General features: G+C 34.4%; 1 protein-coding gene across 1 annotated transcript; it reads left to right on the top strand.

Moving 5' to 3' along the window:
- Window positions 1-4,666: 4,666 nt before the first annotated feature.
- Window positions 4,667-17,342, top strand: LOC126777461 (UDP-glycosyltransferase UGT5-like). Its single transcript, XM_050500469.1, has 8 exons — window positions 4,667-5,679; window positions 6,253-6,475; window positions 6,564-6,783; window positions 7,020-7,197; window positions 14,037-14,858; window positions 14,924-15,146; window positions 15,713-15,932; window positions 17,044-17,342. Exons 1-8 carry the CDS (start codon window positions 4,864-4,866, stop codon window positions 17,324-17,326), a joined length of 2,985 nt encoding a protein of 994 aa, XP_050356426.1. The 5' UTR covers window positions 4,667-4,863; the 3' UTR covers window positions 17,327-17,342.
- The last annotated feature ends 1,067 nt before the right edge of the window (window positions 17,343-18,409 follow it).

The following is an 18,409-nucleotide window of genomic DNA, read 5'->3' as shown; positions in this document are numbered from 1 at the left end:
TCTGGTTACCGCGGCCCTGACAGAGTCGAAAAAATATCGAACTCTGCCAGGCTGCGGTTGGGAGAGAAGTACGTACCTACAACTGAATACTCCCCCATTCCACCACTACGTATCCCGAGCCCCTCTCAATGAGTGAGAGCCACTCCATCCAGCACCGTGCGGAGCTGGTCAGCCAGCTTATCGGCCTGGTCTGACTGCGCCCTCGGCAGCTCCAGCACTCTGGCCCCTGTAGCTGATCGTCGGACTTTGAGTCCGCCAGTAATCCCGAGGTCCTGCAATTTCACGCCCTGCTCGGCGCGCTCCAAAACTTGGGCATACGTAACGCCCTTCTGCTCCGCTTCTGGCTGCAGCGTTACCACCACTGCAGCTGTGCGAGGGGCAGCCAATTTGGGCTTGGCCGTCTCTAGTACCTTAGAAATCGTGGACGCCACCGTGTTTGTGGTTCCAGTTGAAGGGGAAGTATTTTTCCCCTTCTTCCCCTTTTTGACTACAGTGGACCAGGACGTCTCCTGGACCATCTGTGGTTGGATCGTCTCCGGCGTGATTGCGGCGTTTGAAGGGCCAGCGGTCGATGTCGGCGGAGCTACTGGAGGTGCCCGCTTAGGTGCAGGTGCTGGTTTCGGCGGTAGAGCCCGGCTGGCCGCCTGCGCGTATGTCGGCGCATTCTGTAGCATCGACTCCCGCTTTTTATCAGCAGCTAACGGAGGGCGTTGCACCTTCGCAGGCAGGAGGCGCTCTTCTAATCCCGCCATGTGTGCATTAAACATAACGCCGACTGACGACATTATGTCCGCCTTGAAAGCCTCCATCGTTTGACTATCCCACGCAGAACTGTTGGAAGCCTCATTTGCCACTGCCACCGTAGTCCGTCTCTCAGCGAACTCCCGGCGGTGAGCCTTTATTTCGGTCTTGAGACCGTCCACTTCCTTACGCAAGCGGCTGTTATCGGCACGGAGTTTTCGTGTCTCTTCCGCTTCCGTGCGAGACGCTAGGGCGTCAATTATTCCTTGCAGGGCAGCCACTGACTCCTGCAGTTTTTTAGAAACTCCTTTTAGTTTAGAGGATTATTGTGCCACGTCCAAAATGAGGGCTGCATTGCGGCCAGCCTGTGCGCGAAGTTCCTCCGTGTTCATCTTCGCAGGATCCTCCCTAGCTTCTGATGCGGACTCTTCGGAGTCCAGTATCGCCTGCGAAACGTTCTTTTTGAACGCCCTACTCCTCAACCAACTCAACCTAGTCCGAAACAATAAATCCACTCATTAGGCAAAACAATAGTCCATGTACAAAGCAGAATGTCCAGATGTGCCGCATAAGAGATAACAACACAGTTTTACAACGCCAGATGTCGTTTGAATTCATTAAGTCGAACAATTTTCGCAGTAAATACAACCTCACTCAACGACGTCCGAACGTCGACTCCGCTTTGTGTAGTCTTGGTCAGCCTACTCAGCACTGGGACATATTAATAATACACATAGTGTCATCTAAACTAGACACGTATACTTCAACTAGATGGAAGTAAATTCGTAGCTCTTTGGACGAGGTACCTACGTTAGCTCAATTTAATAAATTCTTAACAGATCGTGCTGATATACGAGAAACATTACATCGTAATAAAATAGATAGACTAAAGGCGTCAGGTAGCTCTTCACGGTCTACAGGCCCTAATTTTAATAGTGAACGAGCTCATACGAAATCTTTTACATCTTTGCAAAATAATTGTAACAATTTTAAATCTTGCGTTATTTGCAACGGAGATCATAAAATATATGAATGTGGCATATTTAAACGAAAGAACTTTGATGAAAGGGTTGAAAGATGTTCAAAGTTTAAACTATGTATGAATTTTTTAAGGGGAGGACATCAAACTTATAACTGTAAGCTAGGCACTTGTCGTACTTTTAAGAAAAAACACAATACATTGCTTCATCAAACGAAAGAACTCGATACCAATTCGTCTTCTTTAACTATTACGTCTACCAATACTATAGCAAACTTCTACTATCTACTACATTGATTAAAGTACGCAATCCAAAAACAAATAAATCGGTTCAAGTTCGTGCATTACTTGACTGTGGAAGTCAATCATCATTTATAAGCAAACAATTAAAAGAATATTTAAGTCTCGAAAGCCAAATAAATAAAATTAGCGTTATAGGTAACAACTCGTCTAACCACATAACAAAGAGTTGCAGTGCTCAACTTAGTTCAATACATGAAAAATATTATGTAACGCTAGCTTGTTTTGTGCTTAAAGAGTTAATAGGTTCGATTCCTGCTGCTCCTATTAACTTAGATAATTTAAAACTACCAAAGAATTTAAAACTTGTCGATCCCAATTTCAACATTCCATCGTCCATCGATGTACTCATTGGTGCAGACTTGTTTTGGGATGTTCTAGGTAACGACGAGCAGTCATTGGGTCCAAGTCTTATTAAACTAAGAAGTTCTAAACTTGGCTGGCTAATTACAGGTGCTATTTCTTTATTTATTTGCGTACAACTAAGAAAATTCAGTCATAATACTATTATAACCAGTCAACAAGATGAAATCAAACTTAACAGCATTAGCCATAGCAGATGCAACTAAAGAACCTGTTTTAATAGAATTTGAAAAATATTCGAAATTTGTCGAAATATTAAAAATTCAAAGAGTTTTAGAATATGTTAAACGTTTTATTTTTAATTTACGAAACAAAACAAATAAAAGGACAGGAAATTTAAGCTTAGATGAGCTGAACGATTCATTTTATAATCTGTGCAATTTCTCAAAAACAATCTTTTCCAAAGAATACAATATGTTACATGTGGGTATAAGTAATAAATCAACGATTTTACCATTAACACCGTTTTTCGATGATGATTTAAAATTGATAAGAGTCGGTAGTAGATTGGATAACTCGGACTACAATTTTGATAAAAAACATCCTATCCTTCTTTATTCAAGTCATTGCTCACCTCACGAAGCTTGTCTTTGAAAGAGAACATCTTTGTTATATGCATGCAGGGCCGCAATTATTATTATCAGTAATTCGTGAGTCTATTTGGCCTATTAATGGTAGACGTCTAGCAAGAAATACAGTGCATTAATGCGTTACATGTAGACGTCATCAAGGCAGGGCTATATATCCAATAATGGGCAATTTACCCGTGCAAAGAGACTTTCCGTTTAAGACTGTAGGTATTGATTTTGCTGGTCCATTCTACATATTAAATAAGAGGGGTTGCGGGGCGAGGACAACTAAAGCCTATTTATGTTTATTGATATGTTTTAGATTTACATGTTTGCATTTAGAAGCTGTCAGCGATCTTTCTAAAGATGGTTTCTTACAGGCTTTCCGCAGATTTATATCTAGAAGCGGAAAACCAGCTGAAGTATATTGTGATAATGGTAAAAATTTTGTCGCGGCAGCCAAAGAGATAGTTAAATTTTTAAATACAAACAAATAACAGATATTGGATTTTGCAACTAAAGACGATATTAAATTTATTTTCTCACCCACGCACGCTCCTCATTTTGGTGGTATCTGGGAGGCCGAAGTGAAATCCGCTAAACACCATATTCGCCGTGTCATGGGTAATACCCATCTCACATTCGAAGAATTAGGAACATTTTTTGCAGAAAACGAGGCTATTTTAAAAAGTAGGCCTTTGTATCCCTTATCATCCAATCCCAATGATTACCGTTTCCTAACGCCAGGGCACTTTTTGATCGACCATTGCGCTCGTTGACTTCGCCATCACTTACTGACTTCAACACTAGTCAATTAAAATGAAATGCAAGAATAGAACAAATTCGTCAACACTTTTGGCAGCGTTGGCAAAAGGAGTATGTCTCGGAGCTTCAGCAGCGGTCAAAATGGAGAACGAATTCATCAAAAATACAAGAAAGAGACTTAATACTGCTAATAAAAGACAATTTGCCTCCGTTATGTTGGAAGCTTGCAAGAATAACTCGCTTATTTCCCGGATCAGACGCAGTAGCACGTGTAACCGAAGTTCGCACACCTACAGGCTTATATAGAAGAACTTTAACTAAGCTTTGTCCTCTTCTCACCGTTGACGACAAGCATAGTTGAAAACGGTGCTTTCAACGGAGAGGAGGATGTTGAAGCGCACATTGTTTTTAATTCTAAAAATTTAATTTAAAAAAAAAAAAGGAATTTCGTTTCGTTGTCGCATATATTTTAGAAGCGATAAAATATGTTTCACTTTTCTTGAGATCCCATGCAGTGCTTGAATATTGATGATTAATTGAAATGCATGTAAAAAAAAAAACGTCGTCTTAGATACTGAATATCTGCTGGTAAAATTAATTTTGAAGTTGACAAAAACTTCCATTTATTTCATGCCGGTCCTTACTTGTTCTCTGTTGCTTCTAGCTTCTATGCAGAATGTTTTTCGTTCATATAGTGTGAAGGGAGTGGTTTCAACAATATTTTTATGCTTAAAGTGTAGTAGAATGTTATCACATAAAAGTTTCGCAGAATTTAAACAAAGTCGGAAATTTGTCCCAACATGATTACGACATATTCTCTTAAAAATTCAAGGTTGACCTAGTTATCGCGTGGTGTTGATAACGATGACCGCGAGTGGCAGCTGTAATTGTCTGTAATCTCTATATATTGTAAATGTGTCATGTCAGATTATGTAGTGTACGAAAATATTAAAAGTTTAACCAACGTAACCAATTTATCCACAGCCATCAAGTTGTGTTGACACAAGAGACCGTTGTAGGATTTATATTTCAAACAGTTGTTTAAGAATTAACTGATATCGCAAGACTAAAATGGAAGATATCATATTATAAAGAACGTTGCAATATTTTTCTTTCCATTTCTTTGTCAATATTGCTCTCGATAACATGAAAATGTTAAAAGTGATCGTTAGTTTGGTGTGTATGTTCGTTGGAAGTGAAACTGCAAAAATATTAGGAGTGTTTCCAACGCCTTCCATAAGCCATCAAGTTGTGTTTCGCCCACTAATGTTAGAATTAGCAAGACGTGGACATGAACTCACAGTGATAACAACAGATCCAGCGTATCCAAAAGGCCAAGCTCCTCAAAACCTAACCGAAATCGATCTGCACGATATTTCTTACAATCACTGGAAGATTTTCACAGAAAGAGAAAACGAAGAAGATCCAATTGAATTTTTCCGTTTCGCTAATATTTTTCTCTTTGAATTATTTCTTAAACAGCTAAAATCTACTGAAATTCAAAAATTACTTCATGATAATAGAAAATTTGATTTGTTATTTATCGAATCTTGTATACGACCAGCCTTTTCATTTTCGTACATTTATGATGTGCCAGTTATTGAAATCAGTTCGTTTAGTGGTGTTTTATCTGCTTATGAAATGATAGGCGCAGCCTCACATCCACTTATTTATCCAAATGCAATGCACAGAAGAATTTATAACTTGACATTATGGGAGAAGGTTACAGAGTTGTATATTCATTACTCGAATGAGAACGTTTATAAGAATCATGAAAAAACGGAAAATAAAATATTAAAGTCAATCCTTGGTGCAGACATGCCAGATTTACACGATCTGAAGCAAAAAGTTAGGATGTTGTTTCTAAATGTACATCCTATTTGGGATTTCAATCGTCCTGTCCCACCAAATGTATTGTACTTAGGAGGTTTGCATCAAAACCCTCAACTTGAGCTACCAGAGGTACCATATAATTTTACATAATTTGACCAATATTTAGCAATTAAATTATGCTTAATAAGTAATTGTAGATATATAAGAGCCGTGATGGCGTAGTGGTTACAATACGTGAATCTTAACCGAGGATTGCGGTAACGCTGAATTTTTAAGCACTTAATCTGTGATTATACTTCAGTTCATGCTTGGTAATCGACCGACCCGCCTTAGAAAATTATAGTGGAATAAATTCAAACCATTTGTTCAAAAGGAGAGAAGAAGTTAGCTCAGCAAAAAGCTATCAATAATTCCGGGCTTTTAATTTTATAGTTAGATAGGTTTTATTGCGGGGCAATGATTATTCATGTATTTTTATTTACATTTATCTAAGGAACATTGTGACAAAGCTGAATGAGACAGTTTAAATTCTGCAACTGATTCTTTAATGTGGGTTCATAGCAAATCAACAATTGCCATTGAATAACCGTAAGAGAATAGGTTCAAAATCTCCTGAAGTTTAATGAATACATTTTCGCAAGAGTAGAACAGAACTTAAAAATAAATACAGTTCCGAATAATAATAAAATCAATATTTTTCAGGATCTTAAGTCATATTTAGATTCTTCTAAATTTGGAGTTATATATATGAGCTTTGGTACAAATGTTAAGCCTTCGATGCTGCCATCGGAGTCATTGAAGATATTTACAAATGTATTCTCTCAACTTCCTTATGATATTTTATTGAAATGGGACAAAGATGAACTTCCAGGACGCCCAAGCAATGTTAAAATTTCGAAATGGCTGCCGCAGTCCGATTTGTTAAGTAAGTCCTTATATCATATTTATTTGTATCATTTTAATTGTATTCTATTTTATTATTTTGGTGATAATCATATTCCTTTTCTAATTAGGACATCCCAAGGTCAAACTATTCATAACACAAGGTGGCTTACAATCTACTGATGAAGCACTAACTGCTGGAGTGCCTCTTGTTGGGATACCTATACTCGGTGACCAATGGTTTAATGTTGAGCAATACGTTAAATTTAATATTGGAAAAGGACTTTTAATAGATACACTGACAGAGAAACAGCTGATAGATGCTATTAATACAGTAATCAAAGATCCAAGGTAAATATTTTAAATCTTTTTTTGCAAACAAACGAATGCATGAAAATAAAATTCAATTTACAGTTCGAACAATAACATCGTTATTATAAATATTTAGTTAATGCTAGCAAAGAGATTTTGTATTTGCATTGAGCTGGTTACAATCAAAGAGCCTTATTGTTATTCCTTGATAAACCATATTCACATGAACGAAGATGGAACCTGAAACTCATTAATATTATTTTTATGGATTTTAGTTATCGTCAAAATATCGTCAAGCTCCGCAACTTTATGAACGATCAACCTCAATCACCACTAGAGCGCGCGGTATGGTGGACGGAACACGTCCTACGGCATAGTGACGTAGAATATCGACGCACTCCTGCAGCTAATATACCATGGACTGAGTATTATGAAGTGAAAATAGTGTTGTTGGTATTAATTGCTTTGATAATACTTTTGTCAGTCTTACTTTTAGTAATATATCTAATTGTTTCGAAATTAAAATCGCACATAAGCTTTAAGGTTAAGCTCAATTAATTCATAAACATAGCATAGAATAGCTTCACATAGTAAGTAGTGAGTAAGCGTGATAATTTTTTAAATAAATAACAAGTTGTATCATGCTACATAATTACTTATATTGGTATACATTATTCTAGTATTTAGAGAAATAAAATAGAAAACATTTCTTCATAATTATTATTTTTTTACATCAATTATCAATCAATATCAAAATTCTTAATATATAAACGATCTAAAGGTTTACAAATCTATAATAACTACTGAAGACTTATCATAATACTACAAAAACACTCAGACAGACTAACACAGTATTGCTGTATCAAGAAAGTTTAAAAAAAATTAAATGATTCCAAATGTTTTTAGTTAATAAGAATTCTTAGACTTCTCATACACATACGACCTTTGCAATACTCCCTTAAGAAATGTTACTTCACTAAGAGATTTAGGAATACAACTGAACAGCAATGGATCTTAATTGTCATATTGAAAATATTGTCAATAATGCTTTCAACTCATATACATTCATAATAAGGATGTCAACGCATTTTAAGTGCGCATCGACATATCTATATTTGTAAAAAACTTTGGTTAGATCCCACTTACAGTAAGCCGTGCAAATCCGGCAATCCTTTCTACAACAAGTGCATTGACCCAATTGAAAATGTTCAGTATAAATTTTTGCATAATATGTACTACAAAAATTATGGTCACTACTTATCATATATGTACTTAATTACATAACAAATATAACCTTTAAGCATTTAATCTAGACAAATATATTCAGAATTACATTATACAAACTCGTCAACAATCATATCAATTGCATTGACCTTATAAATAGATTACGTTAGTAGTACCCAGAACGGTTAATAAAAGAAAAACGCGTGCCGGGTGCCATCGGATTAAGACGAACGCAGGTCTTCGGTCACCTGTGCGACGTATTGGAGTCGTACAATTTGTAGACATACATATTTTTGTATGGACAAAAAAAAAATATCGGTGTACTCGCATTTAATCGCACTATATTAATAAAACAAATACTTTCACAATCGTTGTAAATGTTTATTTTAGTGTACTTATTAGTTTATAATTATGCTGCACATTGTAAATTTAATACAACCATTAGCGGTAATTTATTGTACTTTTTTTTAGTAATATATGGATAGCGTTACGTATTTATTATTTCTACTTTTCTTAAACAAATCAACACATTATCACTAATGATGAAACTGTTTACTGTCCTAAAATAAATAAACTATGACAATACAGATGTATTTAATTCCCGCTTAAGAAAACATCATGTACTATTTGTTTTGTTGGTTACGTAATTATATATGCACACTGTTTAATAAATTTAGACAACAAAATTACAATTTTAATTATATTATCACGTTAACAGTGAAAACTGAGATTGACTTAGTTAAAATTGATGTAAATTTGTTTGTTAAATTCAACTTTAATAAATAAACATATTACGTTGTGCAAACCGATTTAAGCAGGTTTTAATTACTGCTTGTATTACAGTACTACAAATATATAGATAATTAAAAATAGTTTTTTTCTGAATAAATTTATGTGGGAAATTCAATTATTTACATTCACTGCAATTTACTGAAATACTACTTAATAAAATAAGAATAAATATAAACTTAAGACACTACTTATGACTTGGTTTTATAATTAAAAATAGTCTTAATAAATATATTGTCCCGGCAAACGTTGTTCTGCCATATAAATTATATCTATAATTATATCTACTGAATATTTTGGTTTTTAAATAAAAAAATAACGAATGTATGGTAAGTGTGTGGGGATGGGATCTATGATAGAAAAAGTAAAGGAGCGCTGTTGACGATGACCGCTGATAAAAACAAAAAAACACCAACCATTCATTTTCTCAATTCAATGTATTTCATTAATGTAATGGACATATTCATTGTTTGATTAAAAGTTAATTGTAAAGTGAAAAAAGTAATATATTTTTATCCTAAAGCAGTAAATTGAGTGTACGACATTTTTTGTCAGTCCGTCTTTAGCCAACACAAATAAGCTCGATGGTTTGCCCACCCGAGAACATGCCATGTATACTTTGTCCGTGTGATAAACATGGTGTGCCCAAATCTAAGCCACAAACGGACATCTTTTGGCCTTGCGACTTATTGATTGTCATTATACATATATGCATGAAGCACCACCCTGCGAATTTTTTCATGCGTTTATTTATTATTGTTTTCTTAGGTTATGTCTACGGATTTTGTGTGCAAGTGGTGGCTCATCGTACATTCGTCCCAAATTATGAGACAAAACTTGAAAAAGGTGGTCCGTTATTTGTTTTTTTTATAATATTGGTAAATGGTTGCCCCTACCCACATACATTGGCACTATAAAAATATTAACCATTCCTTACATCGCAAATGCGCCACCAACCTTGGGAACTAAATTGTCCCTTGTTCCTGTAGTTACACTGGCTCCATCGCCCTTTGAGCCGGAACACAACAATACTAAATATTGCTGTTTGGCGGTAGAATATGGGATAAACATAGTACATACGAATGGAACATAGTCTTTGCGCTGGCTATTTCGCTGGTACATCGTTGGCCATCACCATAATTTTTATTCTTGCGCGAGAATTTTAATTTTGCCGTGACTCCTAAGATATTAATTTAAATTAATCCTTTTATAATTCCAGTGAGGCAACCGCGTCTTTTTGTTGCCTTTCAATCGGTTCAATTATTAGCAACTAACAGTTTCTAGTAAAAGAGACAAATTGAATTACTGCTAAATATTTTTTTTAAATATAGTTTAATATTTTATACAACTCGAGACGATTTATTTCACACAAACTATATAAACAAACATAGTCTGTTCAAAGGTGGCGCTGCTAACAGAATTCAAATGGAATTAAGTTTTACTTATTGCATTAAATAATTAAATTTGATACAGAATAATGATATTATTTCTAAAGAATTTTATTTTGAATGTTGTCAAAGTAATTTAAACCCTTTTACAACAAATTAAACATCAAAAATGTCTTTAAAAGTTTCAAACAATCAAAACAAAGTCTACTATAAATTAAATATTGTTATAATAGCTTGATAAGTAATGGTAATTGTTTTTTTTAGATAGATTTTTTGAGGCTGAGCTGAGTTATGATTATACTATCATTTCTCTGATTATGCTGTCAATAGTAAGTACTCGAATCATGTGTATATTGAATGTTTGTAAAATACTTGAATTAATTTACATGATTTATTAACTTATTATTCAAGATTGCATTATTTACACTTGCTACAATTTCGGTTTCTTGACTTTCTCCCATAAAATTGGGATGAAGACACGATATAGTCCCATGTAAATTAAAATGATAACAAAGAAACAATGTACGGTTGGGGAAGAATAGACCCGGGGAGGAACAAAGTCCTTTGCGATATTTTTTTGTGTGCGAATGGACTTCTGGAACAGCCTTCCTACTGGATACGTGCCGATGAGCAAACTGTTCAATGGTGACATGTTCACACGCACATTTTCGTTATTTTGTTGAATTTGTTCGTTTGTTCTTTTTGCTTTATTATTACGCATGCTTGATACTTTTTTAGTTCGACGGCCCAAATGGGCCCCCTAGCGTCTTGCTGGCATTTTTCACTTCTTAACACACACACACACACACAAATAGACCAAATTGTTGTATTTACTGATAAAAACGGTATATCGATAATGTATTTGATCTTTTAGTATTTTTTATCAACCTTTTCAATATCATAAAACACTTTTATATTTCTTATCAATTAAATAAATCGTTAAATATTTTGCAAATTTTTAAATGTCAAAATGACGTGACGCTTCTCGTGAATGACGTGGACGAAAGTTCGATAAATAATAATTTTGATATTGTTCATACAAAAATACTAAAATCGTGATTTAAAAATGGGATGATAGGTTAGGAGGGTGAAAATTTGGGGTTATATATATTATAGTATTTTATAAATAAAATAAAAAAATGACAAAAAAATAGAAAAATAAATTCTGGTTAGGGACACCCTCATCACCTAGCGGTATGAAATATACTTTACGACCTATTCTCATATCTCCAAAAAATCGGTTGAGCCGTTTCGGAGGAGTTCGACCACAAACACCGTGACACGATTTTTATATATTAGATTTCCATTTTGATATTTACTTATTAAATTCAATAAATAATATTAAAAAGGCGAAATTGTGTTTGTACTCTATTCACGCAGAAATATCGTGTCGGAGTTGCTATCCCATCGGATTTTGAAAGTGAGAAGATGTTTGCGTATGTAATGCGTTTTTCCAGCGTGAAAAAAAGATGTTTGCGTAAACACCTGCACTGTTATATGTTGCGCGTAGGTGACTAGTGTCGCTTAGGAATGGCCGCCGACATCAAATTTAATTTCCACAATTGCCTATAGATTTATTTTTCGTCCAAAGATATAGTCTGGGCCCCAATAATTTCTAAAAATAAACATTCTAGCTTTTTCATTCAGTTCATTAGAACATTCAAACAACCACTTCCAGCAACCTATCGAATCTTCCGAATTTCGGGAGGTCTTATTTTATTTTTTAATCAATAAACCGAGCCTTTTCTTTCGAAGTGAAGTCTTTTCTTATTTACGTCTATTTCTTTTGCTGTTTTGTATCCCGCATTAAAATTCTATTATTCTTTATATTTTTAAAACAACTGATCGAAATAAATGTTAATTTTTATTTAAGATAAATATTTGAGGAGAAGGAGGCCTTTAGCCCAGCAGTGGGACATTCACAGGCTGTTACGGTACGGAAATATTTGTATCGTTATTATTTTTAAGTAGAGCCGAGATCGCTCAGTTATTGAACAAGAGCCCGCGAACGCCAAAGTTTCAAAGTCCTTATTTTATAAAAGTTGAAAGTTTCTCAGCGCTTGCTCTCAACACATGTATGAACGATGGGCTACTTTGGAATTTGGGTCATCGTGGCTTTAGCAGGTATCAGGTAACGAAGGCGTATAAAATATCAACTTAAATTTATTAAATAATAAAGCCTAATTTTCTTATATTATCTTCGAAATAATATTAAGCATCACTCGTCGCGTCTGTACTTATGTTACAGTATAAAAGCAGAAAGTTTAACAAATTATTTGGCTAAACATTGGTATTGTTGCGTTCCAGTTTAAAGGGTGAGTGAGCAAAGTTCTTAGTTTCCATCTTAGTTTCCAAGATTGGTGGCGCATTGGCGATGTAAGCGATGGTTAACATTTCTTACAATGCCAATATCTATGGGCGTTGGTGACCATCAGGTATACGTAGGGGAACGCATATGCTCGTTCCCCTACGTATACTATAAAAAAAAAACAATAACACCTATTTTGCAGAAATCTATACAAATAGTTTAGAATCTGGATACCCTAAACAAATGAGCTCATCTTGCTCTATAAGAAAATGTGTTTAACTAAAGATTGTGTGTTAAGACCCGGGCAAGCACCGATAAATATTCATGTGCTAATTCGGCCTAATTAGTCTCTGACTACGCTGACATAACAGGCTTTATCTTAAAAAATAAGCAATCAACGTCGTATTCAGTTTCGAAATTATTATTATTTTATTTACTATTTCGCCGTTGATAATTTGACTTGAAATAATAAATCAATATCTTATCGTTCAAAATTACATTATATATTAAAATTTTATCTATAACAATCTATCCATCCCGACTTCGCATGTACTAATTAAAAGACTATTTAATGTAACGGATGTACCGTTACATTAAATAGTAAAAATGATATACGTAATATGATATGGAGTATATTTTCGAATCAAACGACATATTCGCCCTTCCGTGCATGAGTATGTAAACGAATATCTAGTAACACATTTTATATTACTAGTCAAAATTTTAGTGTGTAAATAAATGTTCATTTACACTAAATGAAATAGATACTAAGCTATAAATATAGATAAATATCAACGAGAACTTGTCTCGAGAATGTAGGACGTCAGTAGTGCATAAATTCAATCTATATCACAGGGGCCAAGTTATAACCCGAATATAGTATTTTTGTCGACTTGAACTAGAAAATTATCAACTTGATATAAGCATGTCAAAGAAAAATCTCGAAACAAAAGCGAAACTTGAATCAAATAACGTTGTGTCGCTTAAAATGATTAACCGGATAAATAATTGCATAATAAGTATAACGATAACATTATTCAATGAATAAATTTAATATAATAATTACCCGTATACATTCCTGAGTAGGTGATTTGTTCTCGGGCTAACTATTCCCACACACGTATTTATGCTTATGTTTTAACCAACTAAATGAGTTTATTTATGATAATATCTTTATTTAAATTTATTTTGTCGCCTATCGTCTATTGAAATAATGACAAGACGTGAATTCTCTTGTGTCTGTAATTACACTGACTCTTAAACCCGAAACACATTCTTGTTTGGCGGTAGAATATTTGATTAGTGTGGGTGGATACCTTATTATGTAATCATATTAATAAAAAAAAATGGAAAAGAACAGTACATTTTATAATAACTGGAAGGCTCAAATTAATATTTTTTCTTAAATAGGTCGAGGAGAATATGATCATTTTCTTATGTACAAACAGACAAAACTTTATTATATGTATGTCGTTACTAATTGATGGATTGTATTACTACATAAAATGTTATCGCACATTAAAGCAGTATTTGTATTGAGAACGTCACGAAAGAATATTGTTCTGGTCATTGTGTGAATCATTATGTCGAAAATATTTAAAGTGATTGTTAGTTTGATGTACGTGATCATTGAAATTAAAACGGCAAAAATATTAGGGGTGTTTCCAGTCCCTTCTATAAGCCATCAAGATGTGTTTCGTCCACTTATGTTGGAACTATCGAAGCGTGGACATGAAGTTACAGTCGTAACCACAAATCCAGTATTTCCAAAAGGTCAATCACCTCAAAACTTTAGTGAAATCGATGTGCATGATATTACCTACGAACGTTGGAGTGTTTTTTTCGCAGATAAAGGAAATGAAAAAGATCGAACTAAATTATTCTATTTTATAAGCGAATTGCTCTTAGATTTATTTGTAATACAATTAAAATCGCCTGCTGTACAAAATTTAATTCGAAGTAATGAAAGGTTTGATTTAATTTTTGTCGAATCCTGTGTACGACCAACTTTAATCTTTTCACACATTTATAACGCACCAGTTATCGAGTTCAGTTCCTTAGGTGGCGTTCTTTCTGCATTTGAAACAATAGGAGCAGCCACTCACCCTATCATTTATCCAAATGCAATGCACAGAAGAATTTACAACTTGTCACTATGGGAAAAAATTACAGAGTTATATATTCATTACATGAACGAGCATATTTTTACGAAACATGTAGAAACGGAAAATGAAATATTAAAATCAATTCTTGGTCCAGATATACCAGATTTGAATGACTTGAGACAAAATGTTCAAATGATGTTCCTAAATGTACATCCTATTTGGGATTTTAATCGTCCCGTTCCACCAAATGTGTTATATTTACGAGGTTTGCATCAAAAACTTCAACATGAGTTACCAGAGGTACTATATATCATTGCATATTCGTATTAATGTTAACATTATATTTTTAATACATACATTTTCAGGATATTAAATCATATCTAGATTCTTCAACACATGGAGTGATTTATATGAGTTTTGGTTCAAATGTTATGCCTTCTAAGCTTCCATCAGATAAACTGAAGATATTTACCAATGTATTTTCTCAACTTCCGTACGATATTTTATGGAAATGGGATAAAGATGAGCTACCAGCACGTCCAACAAATGTAAAAATTTCGAAATGGTTGCCACAGTCGGATTTGTTAAGTACGTCGTTCTAATATTTTTTCTCAATCTTTATTCGGTATAGAAACGTTACACTTGCAAAAAGCATATAATTGAAAAAATACCATATTAACATAGTAAAAATGAGGAGTGGCGAGAGATAATCGGCGTGATGGTATCCGTTTTTTTCTTATCGATTATTTAATTTACAATAATATTAATAAAATTATATTCTATCCAACTTCAAAAAGAAGGAGCTCATCCGACATTAATTTTGATAACTTTATCTTTTATTGAATAAATTACCCCGTCGAGTGGAATTTGGGTAGATAACTTGGACATTTGACACTTGCTCTGAGTTTCACTTACTCCATCATTCATATGTTCGTGGATTGTAAACTGACCTTAATGACTATTTTTGAATTGAATAAATCTTAGTTTGATGGGGTGAAATTCTTCGATATTTAATGTCTAAATATACATGATTGTTTTATATAAATATTATTAGAAAAGAATCGTAAGATTGGTTCTTTTATTTTTTACATAAATAAATTTGATTAAATGAACTTCTTAACTTTATAGATTAATTGTGATTCTTTTCCGATTAGGACATCCTAAAATCAAGCTATTTATAACTCAAGGGGGCTTACAATCTACGGACGAAGCGTTATCCGCCGGAGTGCCTCTTATTGGTATACCAATGCTCAGTGACCAATGGTTTAACGTTGAGCAATACGTTAAATTTAATATTGGAAAACTAACTTTAATAGAAACATTAACAGAGGAACAGCTAATGGATGCAATTACGACCATAATCAACGATCCCAGGTACAAGATACTATTACTTAATATACGATTAAATGAGCATGCAAAAATTAAGTACCAATAAAATTTAATTACAAGCAATAATGATGATAATAATGATTTAATTCTAGCTTTCGGAGTATGTTCTCAATAAAAAATATTCACACGAGTGATGATCAAAATTAAAAAAATAATTATAAATATTTTTCTTTTTACTAATTCTAGATTTAGTTTACTTTAAAATATTTTTGTAGACTTAAAGACTTTGTACCAACATCGTACAGGTATATTTAGCAAAAGGTATCAGCACTCGACAATCGATTTATTCGCCCATACAGTAAAATGCTAGGAGGCATATATTTATATATGTATATGTATATACCGCCCTGCGTATTTTTTATGAGTTTATTTATTATTGTTATTTTAGGTTCTGTCTACGACTTCTATGTGTGAGTGGTGGCTCATCGTACATTCGTCCCACATTATAAGACAGACCTTTTGCAAGAGGTCTTTTTTTTTTTTTTTTATAGAATAGGAAGGTGGACGAGCATATGGGCCACCTGATGTTAAGTGGTCACCAAACGCTCTTAGACATTGGCATTGTAAGAAATGTCAACCATCGCTTATAGCCAATGCGCCACCAACCTTGGGAACTAAGATTTTATGTCCCTTGTGCCTGTAATTAATTACACTGGCTCACTCACCCTTCAAACCGGAACACAACAATATCAAGTATTGCTGTTTTGCGGTAGAATATCTGATGAGTGGGTGGTACCTACCCAGACGAGCTTGCACAAAGCCCTACCACCAGTATTTCGTGTCGCCCGTTATTTTTCAATATTAAAAATGTAAATGGACCACCATCCATAGACATTAGCACTATAAAAAATATTAACCATCCCTAACGTCGCCAATGCGACACAAACCTTGGGAACTAAATTGTTATGTCACTCACCCTAACCCTAACATAACATCTTGCTTCCCAAGGTTGAAAGCGATGGTAAACATTTCTTACTATGCCAATGTCTTTGGGTGTTGATGACCACTTACTATCAGGTGGCCCACATGCTCGTCCGCCTACCTATACTATATATATATATATTAATTTTCTATTCGGAATATGTATTAATTTCAGTTATCGTCAAAATGTTGTTAAGTTAAACAGCTTTATGAATGATCAACCGCAATCATCTCTGGAGCGCGCGGTGTGGTGGACGGAACACGTACTCCGGCATGGGGAGGTAGCTTATCGGCGCACACCTGCTGCGAACATACGGTGGGCTGACTATTATGAACTAAAAATAGTTTTGATATTGTTATTTACTTTGATTGTATTATTGTCATTTAAAATATTAGCGATATATTTAATTGTTTTGTTTATTCAGAGTTACATGCGCTTAAAAGTTAAGAAAAGTTAATAAATAAGCTATATTACTATATACATTTCATTTACAAACAAATACGTTCCTATTTATTTATTCTCAGGAAGACAAACAGTTACAAAATACACAAAATCTTACAGATCGTTGAGACGGTAGAAAATAAACTAATAATAACAAATACCAATTGAAGCGAAGATTATTATATGAAGATAATAAATATAAAAACAGTTCTTTTAAGAGCTTGACATTACGTCATACTACGTCATTGCATGCTGCTTCTAAACAGTTATTTTTCAAACGATGACTTCTTATAAGGCGGCATGCGTGGCGTGTGTATTCTTGTTGCTACATGCGTATCGACGTACTGCTACAGTAATTAACATTGAAATGAGAGATTAATTAAAATTTTACGGAATATGACAAAATTAATAAATAATTCTATAAAAAATATTAATATACAATTCTATTTAAAACGACTATTAATTTTATATTTTAATAAAATAAAACATTACACACACTACAACATACACACATTACGCATTGGAGGCATGTACACACGCGTCCTCTTAGGCCTCTGCCTCGAATCTCGCGGACAGCGGGGCGGCGGCGGCGGCGGCGCGGGAGCGGCAGGATCTTACGCGTATAATCAAATGGACCGACCCTCGAATACAGCGGTGCAGGAGCGGCGCGGGGGCGGGCAACGAGCGGTGCACTCCAGTCAAGCGGTGACCGCCCGCGTTGCGCGTCTGCATTGTAGGTATAGTGTTGTACATTTTTTTTGTGACGTATCAAAATGTCTTCGGACGTGCAAGAGCTAATTATTTCGGCAATCTTTGAGAGGACACCCATATGGAACAGCAAAGATGTGAACCATAAAAATAGAAGAATAATTAACCAATTATTAGTCGTAGAATTTGTCGGGATTTTGTCTCTGTTCTTCATAATTTCGATAAAACTCGCCATTTATTTTCCTTGCCCTATAGTAGGGATCCACTTCTTCTTTTGCCCACAATAAATCGAGCGTTAGGAATAAATTTGAATCAAAAAGATGTCGCCGTTTTTCAGACATTTCGTTCGCGAATAAAAACAAATATCTCGACAACACAACCACGAACACAA

The sequence above is a fragment of the Nymphalis io genome, chromosome 23, assembly GCF_905147045.1.
Source record: "Nymphalis io chromosome 23, ilAglIoxx1.1, whole genome shotgun sequence".
Classification (NCBI taxonomy): domain Eukaryota; kingdom Metazoa; phylum Arthropoda; class Insecta; order Lepidoptera; family Nymphalidae; genus Nymphalis; species Nymphalis io.
The sequence above is the reverse complement of the archived record's forward strand: the minus strand, read 5'-3'. Positions and strand labels throughout refer to the sequence as shown.

What these genes read in the sequence shown, in the direction of transcription:
- LOC126777461 (XM_050500469.1), top strand. Translation starts at nt 4,864, where the DNA reads ATGAAAATGTTAAAAGTGATCGTTAGTTTGGTGTGTATGTTCGTTGGA. An exon ending in ACAGTAATCAAAGATCCAAG is followed by an intron (nt 6,784 to 7,019) that starts GTAAATATTTTA and finishes TATGGATTTTAG; the next exon opens with TTATCGTCAAAATATCGTCA. An exon ending in GCCACAGTCGGATTTGTTAA is followed by an intron (nt 15,147 to 15,712) that starts GTACGTCGTTCT and finishes TTTTCCGATTAG; the next exon opens with GACATCCTAAAATCAAGCTA.